We start from the raw sequence: 18460 nt of genomic DNA, 5'->3' as shown, positions 1-18460 counted from the left end.
CAAGGAACCCGATGAAGGGATACTGCAGAGAAATATATTTTGCAGACTGTGAAATACCTTTCAGAGGCTTAAGCTCCACTTTTTCTGGGACTTCAGGTTTTTCAGGAACTTTCTTCTTTGAAACAGCTTTAAAGAATATGATCTTAATGTTATTATTTGTATATTCAGACTAATCTGAAGTAAATTATTAAATATCTGCTCCAAGAGTAAAACCAAGCTTTGCCTTACAGCCTAATAGCATTGATAACAGCCAAGAGCAGCCACCAAAGAACACACAAGGAGCGCGCAAACCATGAAAACATTGCCCTTTTACTCTGACAGTGAGTAGTGAGATTAAGTCTGGTAGAGAAAGAAGATAATTTTTGTTCTTTACAGGAAGAAGAAATTTTCCTTTACGTGTACATTTGTATTACATATAAATTTGTATTAAATATGTATCTTTATGGACTATGAATCAATAGATGGGTAGCCTTTGAAGAGGTGCCCATTTTCTGTCTGACTTGGAATGCCAGAAGTTACCCCTGCTGGCCAGGAAGGGTAACGAGGGGGTAAGAATCATGAGAACTCAGTAGTTTACTCTGAAAGATACTGGCTTTGTACATGTGTAGGTGACTATGGGAAAAGTGCTCGTCTAAGATTATATGTAGATATTTTAGATTGAGAAATCTCATGACACTACAAATAAGACGACATTGTATTACCATGAGAAGAATAATAGGCGTTTGCCAGTTTATTTCAGATGTCATTTTAAGAATTAAGTAACATTGCATCAATTCAAAGAAATATCTAAATACCAAAAGAATGAAGGGAAATTTAATAATGAGAAGAGATGCTGGATATCAAATGTATTCATAATCACTCTTTCTGGTTATGCCAAAGACCACATAGAACACAATATGGGTTTTTAAGTTTCAAAAGAAAAAAAAATGGGGGGAGCAGCGGCAGGTCATTCGTATGCTTTCCTTTGATGGTATATGAGAACGTATTAGCTATCGATGCCATAAGTTTATTACTTATAGCATATTTCAGAACACATGAAATTCTTTAAGAACAAAGCTTTGGCTTTTGTATAAATTTGTTACTGCAACATTCAAAGTTTCATGCAGGGTTTTCTCATATATTCCAGTGCACACGATCCCAAAGATATGCATGACAATCACACTCTGAAATCAGAAAACCCTTTCTCCATAAGAAGGTTAGTTGGGCCACCCTGCATCCTTATGTCCAGGATGAAGCTAGCGATGAGCAATGATGCCCTTTCTTTGAGGCATGACCAGACAAAGCACCCTGAGGCAGCAAAAAACGCAGGTCTCTAAAGCAACTCTCACGGCTCGATCATGTTTGAAAGCGCACACTTTAAAAAATAATACATTTCTTGCAAGCACCATTTCAGATGACTGAATAGAAGTGTGAAGCAAGTTAATAAAGCTTTGGAGTAGCATTTTTATACCTTTAAGTTGGAACATTTTCTCCTTCACATCTTCCTTCGGTGGAGCCGGAGGAGGTGCGGCAGGCTTTGGTTTGAGTTTTGGTTTCTCAACAACCTTCTTTTCAGGTTCAGGTTCAGGTTCTTGAAAGAGTATTTCAGGAGTGTTAGTACACGTGTATGCTAATTCACATGTGCATATGTAGTACATTCAGTAGAAATTTAAGCATATACGTAAAGCATATAGTTTGCTTTTTACATTCACATTAGGGTCCAACATAAAACAGTATCCAACATAAAACACAAAAATATCAACACTGTACACCGATGATGAGAAATATGGCAAAGGCACTAATAAAAACAAAGGAAGTATTCATATAAGCCCCACTGACATGAGATCGATAGCACAAATGACACGGATACGTAAGAGTGAAATGCACATTTACAACAGAGGATCTTACACACAGATGCAGAGAGACACAAGGAACAACATTAAACATACACACATATATATGTATGTGAAGATGAAGAATATGATGATAAAGAGCTAAGTCCAAGTAACTGAATACCTTGTATTGGTATTTCTTCTGGCTGTGGTTCAGGTTCAGGTTCTTCAGGCTCGATATACTTTTGAATTTCACGTTCTTTAAAGAATGTTGACAGAGGATATGAGATTGAAAAGTTCTTCACAAAGACTCATACAAATTTCACACCGATATAAAGATTGTAGTCACAGAAACAAAAACATACACTTCATACAAAGTCACTTATATAGAAAAGGAGGTAAGATTTCTATTAAACATTCTATTAACTATTTGATGTAGGTTGATGATGAATGAGATGACTTTTAAAATTTGACAAGGGGTATAAAAATAAAATAAAATAAAATAAAATTTGACAAGGGGTGATTGAGAATCCAATGCAATTATTCCAGTTTTGCCTTGTAAACTGAATTATTAATTACTATCAAGAATAATCAAATTAAAGATTCTACCTTAAAAGAAGTATAACTATTTGAAAAGTGAAGCAAGCAGATGTTGGAATGCTTCTGTATAGAATTTCAAGAAAGAACGTCACCCTATGAATAGTTTTTTTTTTTTTTAATTTGTAGCAGGAGTCTTTAAGAGTTTAAAAAAGTTTATGTTTATACCTTCAACAGGGGGAGTCACTTTTCTACCAATGGTTATGGATGCTTTTTCTTCATACATTATTTCCTCGGGAGGCTCTTCAACTTAAAAAACACAGTATCATATTTTAGACTGTATTCACAATAGAATCTTTCAACTGCTAAGTTGCAACATACCAACTTAGTTATACTCTCTAACATCTTCTTCAGATGGCCCCAAAATATCAACAATTTTACTACATAAGACCGACAACAGACAAATACTAAGACCCATCTACAACCAAAGCAAGATGATGAAGACAACTGTCATCTTTCCAAGATTTATAGAGCAGCTGTGTACCTTGAACAGGTGGGGCTTCTGGCTCTTCAGTAATAGGAACGGACACTTTCTTTTCTGGGATGATTTCCTTGGGCACTTGAGGCACTTTAAAGATATTGATTTTGTTTACTATTAAGAATTTAGAAGATGTACAAGATTCTGCAAACAGCAGGCAAAGAATACAGTAGAAAGAACTTTATCTTACAAGACTTCGTGGGGGAATATTGGCTTTGGAGGCATCGCATCCTTTGGGACATTCCAATTTTATAAATGAGTTTTCTCGGCCTTCTTCATTCACTTCTCTTCCTCTGAGTACCCTTAAATGTCAGTCTTCTCCACTGGCCTAACTCTGAAGCTTTAAAAATCTGACTCTACCTTCTGTGAGCAATCACTCTTGCACTCTCAACTCTTATTTCTCTGTGGACGACTTCTACATCGACACCTCCAGCTCTGATCTCTTTCCTAAACTCTAGATGCAGATTCCCAGCTTCTACATTTGAAAGGTGAAAAAACCACTTTCTTCTTTCTAATATTAGTTAGGGACCCAATAAACCATTCTCACTGATACCTAGCTACAACCTCTGTGATCATCTTGGGCTCCTCTATATCGCTACTTGTTTCCATAATAGTCACCAATTCGATCTCCCATCTCTTTCTTCTTCCATTTCTACTACCATTGGTCTTGTCCAACTCTTAAATAATTGCAGTGGCTCTTGACTATTATCACTGTCTTTGAGTAGCTGGAACTATTGCTAGTCATCTTTCTGAAGCCCGACCATTTTCTCAATTGCTATACAACATAAAAATCGGTCGAAACTTAAATTTTTATTTCTTTCATACAGTTTTCCCTGATGCCTCTGCCTGAAATTTATCTTCCCTTGCTCTGTGTTTCTGTAGCCCTTTATACTCTTGTAGGTGTGATTGCTTCCTGTCTCTATTAGAGTTGTGCTGTGCTTTCTTCACACCATCTTTAAGTTGGTTGAAGACAGGACAGGATCTTTTTTTTCTAGGACACTGGTTAGTGGTAGGACATTCAGCAAAATATGCTGAGTTGAGTTGTTCTACTTCTTGAATCAGAGGAGGTCCTTTGCTACCCCCATGGAACCATGTCATAGCACAGCTGAATCTCATTTTTTTCCCTCCTGCTCATCTGTCTCATTTTTTTCTCTTTGCCCTCATGATCTTACCCTTTTTATCTGTGAAATGTGGTTTTGCATAAGAACTATTATGAAATTGCTCAGATAGCATTCAGAGAAATATATATATATTTTTCTTCATGGTAGGTACCTTTTTTGGGCAGGACTTCTTCTTTTTTGGCAACAGGCACAGTTTCCTTCTTTACTGGAACAAGTTTCTTGGGCACCTCAGGCACTTTGAAGATATTAGTTTTATTTTAGAAAAGAGTATTTAGAAACATCTTAAATGTTAAGAATAAAGAATCTGTAATTAATGGAGCAGTATTAAAATTGTTGGAAATGAAGTAAGGACATTTTTGTCCATAGTTATGCAACAACAAATACAGATAACAGATTACTTTAAAAACGAATGATACTAATGATATCAATGATTGACGTGAATACCTTCAGCTGCAGGTATTTCTGGCTTCTTAACCGTTGGTACTTTCTTCACTGGGACAACTTTCTTTGCCATCTCAGGTACTTTAAAGATATTAGTAGCATTTAATAATATAAAATCGCAAGATACACCATGTACACATTAATTTGACAACAACATTTAGGTAACAGTTACGCACATAAATACGACACAATACATAATACAGAGAGTGCCAGATTTTAGACAGCACACAAAAATGAAGAATGATTTATGTTACTGTAAGTACCTTTAGGAGGTGGAGCTTCTGGCTTCTTGATAACAGGAACTTTCTTTTCTGGAACAATCTTCTTGGGTTCTTCAGGCACTTGAAAGATAGGAATTTCTTTCAGTCAAATGATTACAATGAAAAGCTTTGACACTAATGAAGGAAAAGAGAAGATCACACCCATTCCTTTGGTAGCCACACTGGAAAATTCCACAGCTTTGTGTGTGCAAATGACTTCTGTTCTTGCCAGTGAAGTCAAATTTCAAGTAAGAGGATAGAAGACTAACATTTTTACCTTAAAGAAGATCTATAATAGTTATAAAAGTCAAATGATGTATTTTCCCGTGTAGTACAGGATCCCGCCATGTACCTGCTGGTGGTGGGGCTTCTGGTTCCTCCTCCTCTGCGACAGGAACTGGCTCTTCCTCTTCAGGAGCAATTTCCTCAGGTTCTTCATATACTTTAAAGATATAGTTAATTTTAATTCCACGTATCGAACAATATTTGGAGATGCACAAAACACTGAACATAAAAACGAGTAACCTTGACTTCCTCCCTTGTTTTAATTAATACCTTCTCTTATTTTTGTGAAGATGAAATCTACCTTATTCGTGCGGACTTCTGTTTCTATTGATTTGAATGCTTAGAAAGCCTTTTTGGTGTTTAATGTCATTTATAGTCACTAGTCCTGCCCTACTTTTTGTGTACATTAGAGAAACTTTATGATGTGTAGATGTCGCTGATTGAGAACCCAAATCAGCACTAATTAAGAATGTTTAAGACAAGTAATTACAGGATAGAAAGTGACCAAGAGACACTGAATAAGAAAAAAAGAGGAACAAGGCTTAAATTAGCAATTGTCATGAGCGGCAAGCCCGTTAATGGTCTTATATGTACCTTCTGGAGGAGGAGACTCTGCTTTCTCGGGAACAGGAATGGCTGGTTCCTCTTCAAAGACAGGTTTCTTTGGCACCTCTGGCACTTTAAAGATATTAGTTAGTTTTACTTCTGGGTAATAGAGAAGGACATGAAATTTATACCACCTCTAGTTCACATCTAGGTCAAATAACCCAGAGATAAATCCAAGAATAAAATTCACAAGGCCAGTAATCTGTTCTGAGACCCACACAGCAGGGAGAGAAATGTGGCCTACGAAGATTAACAGAACCTTGTTAGTCCACTTTTTGATGCTCATAATAGATGCATCAGTTTCTTGTTTGTCTTTAAACCAATGATGTTATTTAAAAACATGTAAACCCTAAAAATCCAGAACGGCAGGTTTGTGATTGTGAATATAAGAGGTTTGACAAACAACAGGGTTTCCTATAATGAGTAACTTTTGAAACCAAGGGGGAGTGCTTTCCCGAAGAATCTCATTAGCGACACATACCTTTAGGTGGCGGGACTTCGGGCTTCTTGGGCACCGTTACTTTCTTCTCTGCAACAACTTCTTTTGGAACTTCAGGCACTTTAAAGATATTAGTATTTGAACATTATGAAGAGCCGCTGGTAAACATTCATCACATTTACATAGAACAAAATACTTTTTAAGAGTTGGAGACTTTATCCTCCATCACACAGTAGTCAGCTGTATGTACCTTTAGCAGGTGGGACTTCTGGTTTTTTGGGAACCACTGGAGGCACCTTCTTTTCAGGGACAACTTCCTTGGGTACCTCAGGCACTTTAAAAGATAATGAGTTGTTCTTAGCTCATATTTTCCATGACATGAAAGTCATTAGGTATAGCCGTGGAACCCCACCAACACTTTAAATAAAGACACATTTTTCTGTAGGAGGTTAGTGGCGGTGGGAGATACCTTTCACTGGTGGTGGTTCAGGCTTTTTGGCAACAATAGCAGGTGGTTTCTTTTCTGGGACAGGTTTCTTGGGTGGCACCGCCACTAAAGATATTAGAATTTATTTTTTTAGAATCCGTGAAGATGAATGAAAAATAAGGCAAAAGTTCAAAACGTCCAGAATTTTCAGGGCAAGAGGGGAGGAACGTTTCCTAAGGTGACCTAGCAACTGGCCAAGTACCTTTTGGAGGAGGAGCAGGCTCTGGCTCTTCCACAGCTTCGGCGGGGGGCTCTTCCCAGGCAACTTCTTCAGGCTCCTCATGCACTTAAAAGAGACAAGCTCATTTTAATGCTAGAGTTGCCTAAAGCATTGGACATATTTTACAAAAAGATTTTTACAACACTAAGAAGAGAGTTCTCTTTTAAAACACAATAGTTTTGTGAGTTTGATTATTACCTGCAGGGGGAGGACTTTCTGGTTTGGGAGGAATCACTTCAGGCACCTTCTTTTCTGGAACAGCTGCCTTGGGCACCTCCGGCACTTTAGAGATATTAGATATGTCATGGTTAGACGGAGGGGAGGCAAAGGGACAGTATCAAACCCGGTGACGGTGGTGGGGGTCGGGGTGGGGGGGGTCGGGGTGGGGGAGTGACTACCTTTGGCTGGTGGGACTTCAGGCTTTTTGGGAGGCGCCGCAGGCACTTTCTTTTCAGGGACAACTTCTTTGGGAGCCTCGGGCACTTGAAAGATATTAGTAAAATTACATTTAGGAATCATGAAGACCCCTGGAACAAGACATTTTCAAGAGCAGAAAAATTATGCTTTTTTAAGCCTAACATTGGTGACAAGTACCTGTAACAGGTGGGACTTCTGGCTTTTTAGGAGGCGGCACACGCACTTTCTTTTCAGGGACAACTTCTTTGGGAGCCTCAGGCACTTAAAAGATATTAGTAAAATTACATTTAGGAATTATAAAGACCCCTGGAACAAGATATTTTTAAGAGCAGAGTTATCTTTTTCAGCCTAAGGTCGGTGACAAGTACCTTTAACAGGTGGGACTTCTGGCTTTTTAGGAGGCGGCACATGCACTTTCTTTTCAGGGACAACTTCCTTGGGAGCCTCGGGCACTTAAAAGATATTAGTAAAATTACATTTAGGAATTACAAAGACCCCTGGAGCAAGATATTTTCAAGAGCCGAGTTATCTTTTTCAGCCTAAGGTTGGTGACAAATACCTGTAACAGGTGGAACTTCTGGCTTTTTAGGAGGCGGCACACGCACTTTCTTTTCAGGGACAACTTCTTCAGGAACCTCAGGCACTTAAAAGATATTAGTAAAATTATGCTTAGGAATTACGAAGACCCCTGGAACAAGATATTTTCTTTTTTTTTTTTTTTAACAAGATATTTTCAGGAGCAGAGATACTTTTCAGCCTAAGATTGGTGACAAGTACCTGTAACAGGTGGAACTTCTGGCTTTTTAGGAGGCGGCACACGCACTTTCTTTTCAGGGACAACTTCTTCGGGAGCCTCGGGCACTTAGAAGATATTAGTAAAATTACACTTAGGGGTTATGAGACTTCTAGAACAAAACATTTTTAAGTGCAGAAGGGTTATATTCCTAAGTCGAAGGTGAGTGACAAGTACCTGTAACAGGTGGGACTTCAGGTTCTTTAGGAAGCACCACAGGCACTTCCATTTCAGGGACAACTTCTTTGGGAGCCTCGGGCACTTAAAAGATATTAGTGAAGTTACACTTAAGGGTTATGAGACGACTAGAACAAAACATTTTCAAGCACAGAAGGGTTATATCTTAAGTCTATGTTGAGTGACAAGTACCTGTAACAGGTGGGACTTCCAGCTTTTTAGGAGGTGGCACACGCACTTTCTTTTCAGGGACAACTTCTTTGGGAGCCTCGGGCACTTAGAAGATATTAGTAAAATTACACTTAAGGGTTATGAGACTCTTAGAACAAAATATTTTCAAGCACAGAAGGGTTATATCTTCTTAAGTCTAAAGTGAGTGACAAGTACCTGTAACAGGTGGGACTTTGGGCTTTTTAGGAGGTGCCACAGACACTTTCTTTTCAGGGACAACTTCTTTGGGAGCTTCAGGCACTTAAAAGATATTAGTAAAATTACACTTAGGAGTTATGAAGACCACTGGAACAAGACATTTTCAAGAGCAGAAGTTGTGTCTTTTTAAACTTAAGGTGAGTGACAAATACCTGTAACAGGTGGGACTTCCGGCTTTTTAGGAGGTGGCACACGCACTTTCTTTTCAGGGACAACTTCTTTGGGAGCCTCGGGCACTTAGAAGATATTAGTAGAATTACACTTAAGGGTTACGAGACTGCTAGAAAGAAATGTTTTTAAGCGCAGAAGGCTTGTATCTTCTTAAGTCTATGGTGAGAGACAAGTACCTGTAAAAGGTGGGGCTTCAGGCTTTTTAGGAGGTGCCACTGCTGCTTTCTTTTCAGGGACAATTTCTTGAGGAACTTCAGGCACTTAAAAGATATTAGTAGTTTTACATTTAGATTAATGGGGTCAATGGACTAAAAATATTTCCAAGAGCAGAGGAGGTATTTCTTCTTTCTATAAGGACTTGAGTGAATAATACCTGAAATTGGTTGGGCTTCTGGTGTTTTGGGTGGTGCCCTGGGAAATTTCTGTTCTGGGACAACTTCTTGAGCAACTTCAGGTACTTGAAAGATATTAGTAGTTTTAAAGTTAAGTTAATGAAGAGCAATGAGCTAAAATTATTCTGAAGAAAAGAAGATATTTCTTCAAACTGAGGTCAGGGCTAACATGTACCTGTAACAGGAGGAGCATCTGGTTTTTTGGGTGGTGCCTTGGGAATGATCTCTTCGGGGACAGCTTCTTGAGGAACTTCAGGCACTTGAAAGATATTAGTATTTTTAGAGTTTATGAGTGGCGAAGGTACGTATTACAACGATGGTGAAGAGTACAAGATGATATTCTTTTCTTCTTAATAGGACAGTGTGAATAAATACCTTTAGCAGGTGGGACTTCTGGCTTTTTGGGCACAACCACAGGCATTTTCTTTTCGGGGACAACTTCTTTAGGAGCTTCAAGAACTTTGAAGATATTAGTATCTTTTAGTTAGAGATTATAAAGGGGTTTTATTGCCAACACATTTACCCAAGCAAATGCAATTTATGAGACTGGCGGACACTCCTGTGACACTTCTCCCAGGCCCCCTGAAATAGGTGACCAACAACACAGAAGGATAAATACCTTTAGCAGGTGGAGCTTCTGGCTTTTTGGGAGGAGCCACCGGTACTCTCTTCTCAGGGATGACTTCCTTGGGTGGTTCCTCAGGCACTTCAAAGATATTGGTAATTTGTGTTTAGAAACGGTGGAAAAAAATTGGTGACTGTAACGTAATTATGCATTAAGATACTGTGGTTAACTTCTGACTTTCTTTATAATTCTATCACGTTTATATGGTCGTATTCATATACATAATTTTCTAGCTAAAATAACAGTTTTCGCCCTAGGATGTATGACAGGGACATTACCTGCAGGGGGAGGACTTTCTGGTTTGGGAGGAATCACTTCAGGCACCTTCTTTTCTGGAACAGCTGCCTTGGGCACCTCCGGCACTTTAGAGATATTAGATATGTCATGGTTAGACGGAGGGGAGGCAAAGGGACAGTATCAAACCCAGTGACGGTGGTGGGGGTGAGGGTGGGGGTCGGGGTGGGGGGGTGACTACCTTTGGCTGGTGGGACTTCAGGCTTTTTGGGAGGCGCCGCAGGCACTTTCTTTTCAGGGACAACTTCTTTGGGAGCCTCGGGCACTTGAAAAATATTAGTAAAATTACATTTAGGAGATATGAAGACCCCTAGAACGAGACATTTTCAAGAGCAGAAGAATTATGCTTTTTTAAGCCTAACATTGGTGACAAGTACCTGTAACAGGTGGGACTTCTGGCTTTTTAGGAGGCGGCACACGTACTTTCTTTTCAGGGACAACTTCTTTGGGAGCCTCAGGCACTTAAAAGATATTAGTAAAATTACATTTAGGAATTATAAAGACCCCTGGAACAAGATATTTTTAAGAGCAGAGTTATCTTTTTCAGCCTAAGGTCGGTGACAAGTACCTGTAACAGGTGGAACTTCTGGCTTTTTAGGAGGCGGCACATGCACTTTCTTTTCAGGGACAACTTCTTCGGGAGCCTCGGGCACTTAAAAGATATTAGTAAAATTACATTTAGGAAATATGAAGATCCCTGGAACAAGATATTTTCAAGAGCCGAGTTATCTTTCTCAGCCTAAGGTTGATGACAAATACCTGTAACAGATGGGACTTCTGGCTTTTTAGGAGGCGGCACACGCACTTTCTTTTCAGGGACAACTTCTTTGGGAGCCTCGGGCACTTAAAAGATATTAGTAAAATTATACTTAGGGGTTTTGAAGACAAGTGAAACAAAATATTTTCAAGCACAGAAGGGTTATGTCTTCTTAAGTCTATGGTGAATGACAAGTACCTGTAACAGGTGGGACTTCTGGCCTTTTAGGAGGTGCCACAGGCACTTTCTTTTCAGGGACAACTTCTTCAGGAGCCTTGGGCACTTAAAAGATATTAGTAAATTATACTTAGGGGTTATTAGACGCCTAGAACAAAATATTTTCAAGAGCAGGAGAATTCTGTCTTTTTCAGCCTAAGGTTGGTGACAAGTACCTGTAACAGGTGGGACTTCTGGCTTTTTAGGAGGCGCCACAAGTACTTTCTTTTCAGGGACAACTTCTTTGGGAGCCTCGGGCACTTAAAAGATATTAGTAAAATTACAATTAAAAAAGGTGAGGTCACTAGAGCAAAATATTTTCAAGAGCAGAAGAGTTATATCTTCTTAAACCTAAGGCTAGTGACAAATACCTGTAACAGGTGGGACTTCTGGCCTTTTACGAGGCACCACAAGCACTTTCTTTTCAGGGACAACCTCTCTGGGAGCTTCAGGCACTTTGAAGATATTAGTAAATTTGCTTTTAAGTCACAAGGATCAACACAGACAAGAACTGCATTTATACATCAAAAGAACTTTCAAGTCTAGCCTGGTGGTCCTTCCTATTGCCCTCCTACCCCACCTTAAGGAAAGGGTGGTCCAGAATGTACCTTTGGCAGGTACGACTTCAGGCTTTTGGGGAGGAGGCACTTTCTTTTCTGGGACAACTTCTCTGGGCGCTTCTGGCACTTTAAAGATATTAATATTTTCACATTGAGAAGTTATAAGACTCCAAACACACAGGAAGCACATTCATACCAGCAAAGACATTTCCCCAAATCGCTAAGCTTCCAAGAACATATACCTTCATCAGGAACAACTTCAGCCTTTTTGTGACGAATCACATATGTTTTCTTTTCAGAGACAATTCCTTGGGGAGCTTCCGGCACTTTAAGAAATTAGTATTTTAACATTTAGTGTCATGGAGATCACGAGGCACAGCAAAAAATTTTTAAGACAACAAGAGCTATCTCTTCTTTAGCTTGAGGGCATGGCCACTTGTACCTTCAATTGAAGGAGGTTCTCTTTTTTTGGAAGGAACTCTCTTGGCAGGAAAAACTTCTTGAGGAGCTTCCGGCACTTTAAAGATATTAGTATTTCACATTTAAGATTTAAAATGATTAGTGAAACCAGTAACCACAAAAAGTTAGCTGTAGTTTTCTAGAAGTCTCTTTTCTTCCTGTCTATTCTCCCCTTGCTCCACCAATCAACTAAGTCTTAGGGGTTAGTAGGATCCTCAAGAAGAAGGGCTCACCCTCCGCCAGCACCTGGCTTAGTTCCTGTGACACCGTAGACCCTCCCTACTAAGTATTGGTTGAATGAGTACTTTTAATAGAAGGAGTTTCTGTCTTCATAGGAACACCCACAAATATTTTCTCTTGAGAGGTTAACTTCTTGTGCAGCTTCAGGTGCTTTAAAGATATTAGTATGCTTACATTTGGGTGTTACGAAGAACATTAGTAAAGCATAGTTCTTAACATCACAGGACGTATCATTTCTTCTTCAGTCTCTGTTCACAGGTATCGACATACCTTCTATAGGCAGAGGTTCTGGTTCTTTAGGAACATCTTCAGATACTTGCACTTCAGGAGCCAATTCTTTCACAGCTTCTGGTGCTTTGAAGATATTAGTATCATGCTTAGAGGTTAAGGCATCAGTGAAGACGTTAGTTATTAATTAAACCACAATGGTATTTCTGGCTACAAGAGTGCTTCTTCTAAAAAATTGGATGATGTATAAAGTTTGGAAGAAGGGAATCAAGTCTTAATTTTCCATGTTTATGGTTCCCCAGCTCCCTAGCACCACACACATAATTGGCATTGATTAAACAAATGAAGGCAGGAAGGATAGAACGAATGATACCTTTACTGGAAGGTGTTTCAATCTCAGGGGGAGCAGCCATGGGGGTTTTCTTTACAGGGACAGTTTCTTGAGGTGATTCAGGCACTTTAAAGATATTAAATGCACTGTACTTCGGAGTGATGAAGCGTTTTAGTCCTAACTCCGCCTACAGGAACGCCCCAGAATGGGAGACAGACCTCCCTGTTCCTTATAGCTGATTCTTTAGGAACAGATGAGTGCTTGATTATCAGGAGCTATTTTCTTGGTCAACTCAGGTACTATCAATATTAGTAATTTTATTCCTTGGAATGGTAGGTATATAGAAAATTAGATCATGGAAAATTAGCTTCAAGTGAAAAAAATTGATTTTTTAATAATTAATGATGTGCTTTTAGCTATTAATTTGAGGAGAATAAAACAGCTTCTTTCTCATCTGGATAGGCTTCATTTTGTACCCTTGCCTTAGGCACTTTAGAAAGGGATTTGTTTTTCAAGTATTAGAGGAGAATGACCCAAAGATTCTAGACTGAAAAAATCATGTCAGTGTTTGGATATTCTTTCTTTCTTTATTTTTTTGGATATTCTTTAAATCACAGAATATTATGGATATCGTAAGGAAATTATTATTCTGGGTGTTTTAAAACTTTCTCTTCTTTTGATTTATCTAAAAATATTCAAAATGGACAATAAAAGGTGATGAGAAGGAATAATTAAGTACTCAGCACAGAATTCCAACTTTAACTAGTTTTAACTGCCTTAGTTTTAGAAGGCTCTCAGGTGGAGACCATAGCACAAAAAAGAACTGCTCAAAGTTGAATTTAATCTCTTATTGTCTTTATGTCATGTTTTTCTGAGAATATTTCTATATTTAAGTCCTATGGGAAAATAATTATTTCAAATGTATATGCTTGTGCTTAGTAATAAGTTTATTTTCATCGAAAAGCAATTCTAATAGGCAGTTATATTATCTCTTGAAATTTCAACCCCAGGGAGCATTGAATTACCAATTTATAGTCTGCAGCCAGGCACCTCTGCCATTTGATGGTACTGATTTCTGCTTTAAATGGGAATGAAACCAATCCAATTGAGTTTCAGGGATATAAATGTTATAAGTGGTCTTGTGTACATTTTTTTTTTCTAGCTAACTTTTCTTCTTTCTTTGGAAATAGTAATAGCTATTTCTTATTGAAGAATCAATCCATCTGGGTCACAGCTACACATTATGTATCTTCATGTAATCCTTGGAGGCCTCATAAAGTTTATAGCCCAAGCATCTTCCATTTAAATAAGTTAAAGATTTTTTTCCCTCTATTTTCTTTTGAATAACTCATGGGAACATGTATATACCCAGCTGAGCTTCTGCTTTGGGGGACCCGCTTCTCTGGAATGACTTCCTTAGTAGCAACTGGGGCTTTCAAGATATTAGTATATTTACATATGTTAAGGACAACTACAATCCTGAGATATGGAAGCTGGCTTTCTTCTGGCTTGTACCTTTGGGTGGTGGTAGCGTTCTTCTTTTAGCAACGGGAACTTGCCGCTCTGGAAGACCTTCCGTGGAGACTTCCAACTCTTTAAAGATATTAGTATTTTTTAGTTGAGAAAAGGCAAAGACATGAAGACACAAGATATATAAAAAGTTAGCTATATTAACAGGTATTGTAGCTTTAAATTAGAAATTTAATTTTTGTTCTAATTGTTTATCCTTGTACATGGTATGAGTGGCACTTGTTTTGGAGGGGGAGGCAAGCATAGAAAGTTTCTTGTCTTGGGTACACTGGGGGCCTTCAAGATATTAGTATTTTAGTGTTAGAGGTTCTGAGAACCTACACAAAACACAATGTATTTTGCGGACCAAAGAAGAAAGATTCTCTTTAGATTTTCATAACTAAGAATTATACCTTCAGTTGGAGGATGCTCTGGAATTTGGGGAACAGCTTCAGGTAACTCCACTTCTGGAAAGACTTCTCTGGTTGTATCAGGCTCTTTAAAGATATTAGTAGGTTTACACTTAGAGCTTGTAAAAACAGTAAATTATATAACACGCAATTTTTGAGTCTTGAATCCAAAGATGTTCATCTAAGTTTGATGTTGTTGAAATGTACCTTTGGTTGCTGGTGTTTCTCTCTTTTTAGGAATGGTCACATATATTTTGTCCTCTGGAACGACTTTCTTGGATGGCTCAGGTGCTTAAAAGATATGAGTATAATTATATTTATAAACAGCGAAGGAAAAGATAGAGCTTTTAAAAGAGCCAACAATAAATTTTCTTCAGACTAGATCATAGGTGTTATATACCTTTTGCTATTTTGACTTTTGTCTTTTGAGGATGAGTCACAAGAACTTTTTCTTCTGAGGTAGATTCTTCATATACTTCATAAACTTTAAAGATATTAGTATGTATACAAGTGAGGGCATTTCAAGGCAGTGGCAAAGAGTATTAAGAAAACATAATACGTAACACACATTCATCACCCAGATTACCTGTAGTAATAGACACAAACTAGTGACAATAACACATTGGCTAAGAGAAAGCGTCATTCCCAGGTCTATCATAAGAACTCCCAATTATGATAATAATAAAATTGAGGAATTCACTCACAAGGGACTATATAATTCTACTTTGTCTGCAGAAAGTTACTGGCAAAATTGTCCTTTGCTCTTAGTTTTGTTCATAAAGAACAGGGTTGATACTGAGTTGCACATTGAGAATTCTCCTACATTTGAGCTACTAGAAATTCATGTAAGTCCTTCCCTTTTCCAGGAACCTAATTGGCCATAATTTCATATAAACCAGCCATATCTGGTTTATGGCTGTGTAGTTTAACAACCACTTAGGGACTGGAAGCAGGAAAAAGAAAAATAGTTAAATCTTTGAAAATAAGGCAAATGAAGAAAATAAAGATTTCCTTGGCTTTTAGAAAGGAAGACTGGCTGGTGACAATAACCATACTAAAACATGGAAAGGATACTTAATGGAGCGAGTCATCACATATTTTTATCCCAGCCTACTATTACAGACAAAAAAAAATGGGCTTACACAGGGAATTTTTTAGGTTAAAATAAATGGAAGAAAATCTTGACTACTGGCATTTTTACTATTCAGATTATTGAATATTCAGAATATTTTATTATTCAGATTATTTTGTTCTTCAAATTGTTTAATCATAATTTTACATACAAACAAATAAAAAATGATTTGAGAATTCTTTTGATGCTGTAATGGCCTTATAAATCTATGGTCATTTGAGCAACATTGCCAAATGTTTCCAATGATGGCTGTGAAGAGTAAAAAAATAAGGGGGCATTTTGATTCTATAAAATCCAATTAAAACATTATGATGAAGTTAAAGTTACTTCAAGGCCTAAGAAAAGAAGTTGCTTCAAAGCAGAAGATATTTGCATACAGAACAGGTTAACAAGACAAGACAATGACAAATTCAAAAAGCCAAATGATTTTTCTAAAATTAGACAATGTTATAAGTACAGGGCTATTTATTTTTTTAAAATGGTGAGGAGACATACCTTGTTTAAGGCAAAGAACCATTCAGATAATTTAATTTTAGCCAAATATTTTTTGGCATGTTGGGCTTTTATAAGATATTAGTATATTTATTTTTAAAAGCTATGAAGACAAACACAAACACAAATGAAACCGAAAAGCACCACCAATTTTTCCACACTCACTGTACATCGCTGTGTCTTCAGAAAGAGCTTTAGATGATCTTTCTTCTTGAATACCTTTCTTAAGCACCTCAGGAACTTTAAAGATATTAGTATATTAATTGTTATAAATAACAAATATACTAAGAATATACAGCAAAATAAAAGAATTTAACATCACACACATTGACTTTAAGCCACGGATAACTAAACAAAGAGTCATTTTGTGTCATGATTAGTATCAGTGTATACCTTTAGCTGGTGGAACTTCAGGCTTTTTAGGAAGAGCTTCACGAATCTTTTCTTCTGGAACAATTTTCTTGGGTACTTCAGGTGCTTTAAAGATATTTGTTTATTTTATTTTTAAAAATATCATAATTGGGTATAAAGCATCAGGACAAAAAGAGGATCTAACAAGAAGAATGCCAAGAATTCCAAAATCATAAGCCAGCTAAACACAGTCAATGCATCTCTCTAGATTGCCTTGTTGATGAGTTCTTGATTTTAATACGACATTTTAATATGACAATATTAAAAATACTTTGTCTTTGGAGTAAAGCATCATTTTCTATTGTCATTTGGAATGTTTATTTGTTTTCAGAGCTCCTTGACAGTAGCTTCCAAAAAAGAAAAGAAGTTGAGGGTCAAAAATGTTTAATTATTGCTTAAGAAGAGGATCAACAAAAACAGTAACAGCCTTTAGGCTGATGCCTTTGTTTCTGGAGGGTCATCACAAAAGAGAGGATTATGTTATAGAACATAAACTGAAGTTTGCATAATTCAGCTATATTGTGGCATTGAGGGGAGAAGGATCTCTCTCTCTCACTTTCTCTCTCTGTTTCATAGTAAGTGAATAAAAGAGGGGTTTATAATAGTGGCAAATCACCAAAGGCAGGTACCTTTAGCTGGTGGAAATGTGGGCTCTTCAGGAACACGTACTTTTTCTTCTACCACAATTTTCTTGGGCGCTTCAGGTACTTTAAAGATAGTAGTGATAATTTCTTTTACTTTTAAACATTCATAAAGGTTTGCAACAAGCACAACATAAATGTAAACACAACACATGACATAGTCACAAAATAAAACAGAGTTATCACTTTGTCAGACATATTACAGTATTAAAATGAGTCAAATTGTGACAACAAACATGACAGAAATCCAGAAAAATTTCCCGTGTTAGAATCGTAAGAGTTTGACAAGAAAAATTAACAAGACATCTTCAGCTGGCGATACTTCTGCTTGTTTTGGTGGAATGGTTGATACATTCTCTTCAGTGATAATGTTTTTAAATGATTCAAGCACTTTAAAGATATAAGTACATACTATTTATTAGATGTTTTTTATTTCTATTGGAAAATTCAAGAGGTTCCCAAAAATGTACAAAGCAGGAATAGTCATGATGTATGTATTATTACTAAATGATTAAAATGAATAAAATAGGAAAACATGGATTTATCAATAAGCATATTAGTGAATATCCAATATCGAACAGTATCAAAGAAGGAAACCTAGGTGCACTATTTCGTTAATAAAGATACTTGCTTTGGGTATTTTAGGTGTAACTACAGTGACTTTCTATTTTGGTAGAACTTCCTTTGGCCCCTCAACCTTTTTAAAGATATTAGTTTGTTTAGAAATTCCAAAAACACTAGACACAGAAGAAAAACATCAAGAATGCGAACTCGTAATATAATCAAGGTGCTTCTGTACATACAATAAGGTAAGTAGGTTTTCACCAATGAAATACCTTTAGCTGGTGGCTCTTTTCGAGGAACAACTTTAGTGGGTGGTTTTTTTGGAGGGATGACTTTCTCAGATATTTCAGGCCCTTCAAAGATATTAGTATTTTGATTTAGAATGAGTTCTTTAGGTAATTGGGAGCACTACTAATAAAGTTAGTCCAGTGAGGGCTCATAAATGCTTTACCTAATTATATTTTTTG

At 37.3% G+C, this 18460-nt stretch overlaps 2 protein-coding genes across 2 annotated transcripts in view; both read right to left on the bottom strand.

Annotated features, from left to right (window-relative positions):
• Positions 1-18460, bottom strand: part of TTN (titin) — a 274020-nt gene that overhangs the window by 118866 nt on the left and 136694 nt on the right. Inside the window, exons 153-190 of the mRNA XM_077883161.1 lie at positions 18266-18346; positions 17418-17495; positions 16771-16854; positions 16543-16617; positions 15154-15237; positions 14961-15044; positions 14757-14840; positions 14350-14427; positions 12546-12629; positions 12019-12093; positions 11819-11902; positions 11625-11702; positions 11388-11471; positions 11193-11276; positions 10999-11082; positions 10803-10886; positions 10612-10695; positions 10421-10504; positions 10225-10308; positions 10028-10111; positions 7531-7614; positions 7340-7423; positions 7144-7227; positions 6944-7027; positions 6728-6811; positions 6508-6591; positions 6289-6372; positions 6081-6158; positions 5588-5671; positions 5061-5150; positions 4712-4789; positions 4452-4529; positions 4159-4242; positions 2893-2976; positions 2577-2657; positions 1996-2070; positions 1451-1570; positions 58-126 (exon numbers count right to left, since the gene is read on the bottom strand). Of these exons, the coding sequence (XP_077739287.1) occupies positions 58-126; positions 1451-1570; positions 1996-2070; positions 2577-2657; positions 2893-2976; positions 4159-4242; positions 4452-4529; positions 4712-4789; positions 5061-5150; positions 5588-5671; positions 6081-6158; positions 6289-6372; positions 6508-6591; positions 6728-6811; positions 6944-7027; positions 7144-7227; positions 7340-7423; positions 7531-7614; positions 10028-10111; positions 10225-10308; positions 10421-10504; positions 10612-10695; positions 10803-10886; positions 10999-11082; positions 11193-11276; positions 11388-11471; positions 11625-11702; positions 11819-11902; positions 12019-12093; positions 12546-12629; positions 14350-14427; positions 14757-14840; positions 14961-15044; positions 15154-15237; positions 16543-16617; positions 16771-16854; positions 17418-17495; positions 18266-18346 (3150 nt within the window). The remainder of the gene's footprint in view (positions 1-57; positions 127-1450; positions 1571-1995; positions 2071-2576; positions 2658-2892; positions 2977-4158; positions 4243-4451; positions 4530-4711; positions 4790-5060; positions 5151-5587; positions 5672-6080; positions 6159-6288; positions 6373-6507; positions 6592-6727; positions 6812-6943; positions 7028-7143; positions 7228-7339; positions 7424-7530; positions 7615-10027; positions 10112-10224; positions 10309-10420; positions 10505-10611; positions 10696-10802; positions 10887-10998; positions 11083-11192; positions 11277-11387; positions 11472-11624; positions 11703-11818; positions 11903-12018; positions 12094-12545; positions 12630-14349; positions 14428-14756; positions 14841-14960; positions 15045-15153; positions 15238-16542; positions 16618-16770; positions 16855-17417; positions 17496-18265; positions 18347-18460) is intronic.
• LOC144304537 (uncharacterized) lies at positions 7641-9575 on the bottom strand. The gene is made up of 10 exons (XM_077883060.1): positions 9500-9575; positions 9300-9383; positions 9106-9189; positions 8909-8992; positions 8714-8797; positions 8520-8603; positions 8325-8408; positions 8133-8216; positions 7940-8023; positions 7641-7805 (listed from the first exon to the last, which is right to left on the bottom strand). The coding sequence occupies exons 2-10, from the start codon at positions 9315-9317 to the stop codon at positions 7641-7643; spliced, it is 771 nt and encodes a 256-aa protein (XP_077739186.1). The 5' UTR covers positions 9318-9383; positions 9500-9575.

Source organism: Canis aureus, chromosome 34 (assembly GCF_053574225.1).
Source record: "Canis aureus isolate CA01 chromosome 34, VMU_Caureus_v.1.0, whole genome shotgun sequence".
Classification (NCBI taxonomy): Eukaryota; Metazoa; Chordata; class Mammalia; order Carnivora; family Canidae; genus Canis; species Canis aureus.
The sequence above is the reverse complement of the archived record's forward strand: the minus strand, read 5'-3'. Positions and strand labels throughout refer to the sequence as shown.

Excerpts from the sequence above, each read along its gene's own strand:
- LOC144304537 (XM_077883060.1), bottom strand. Across the intron at positions 8,604-8,713 it reads GGAAGTCCCACCTGTTACAG|TGCCTGAAGCTCCCAAAGAA; the intron begins GTATTTGTCACT and ends ATATCTTTTAAG. Across the intron at positions 7,806-7,939 it reads AGAAGTTCCACCTGTTACAG|TGCCTGAGGTTCCTGAAGAA; the intron begins GTACTTGTCACC and ends ATATCTTTTAAG.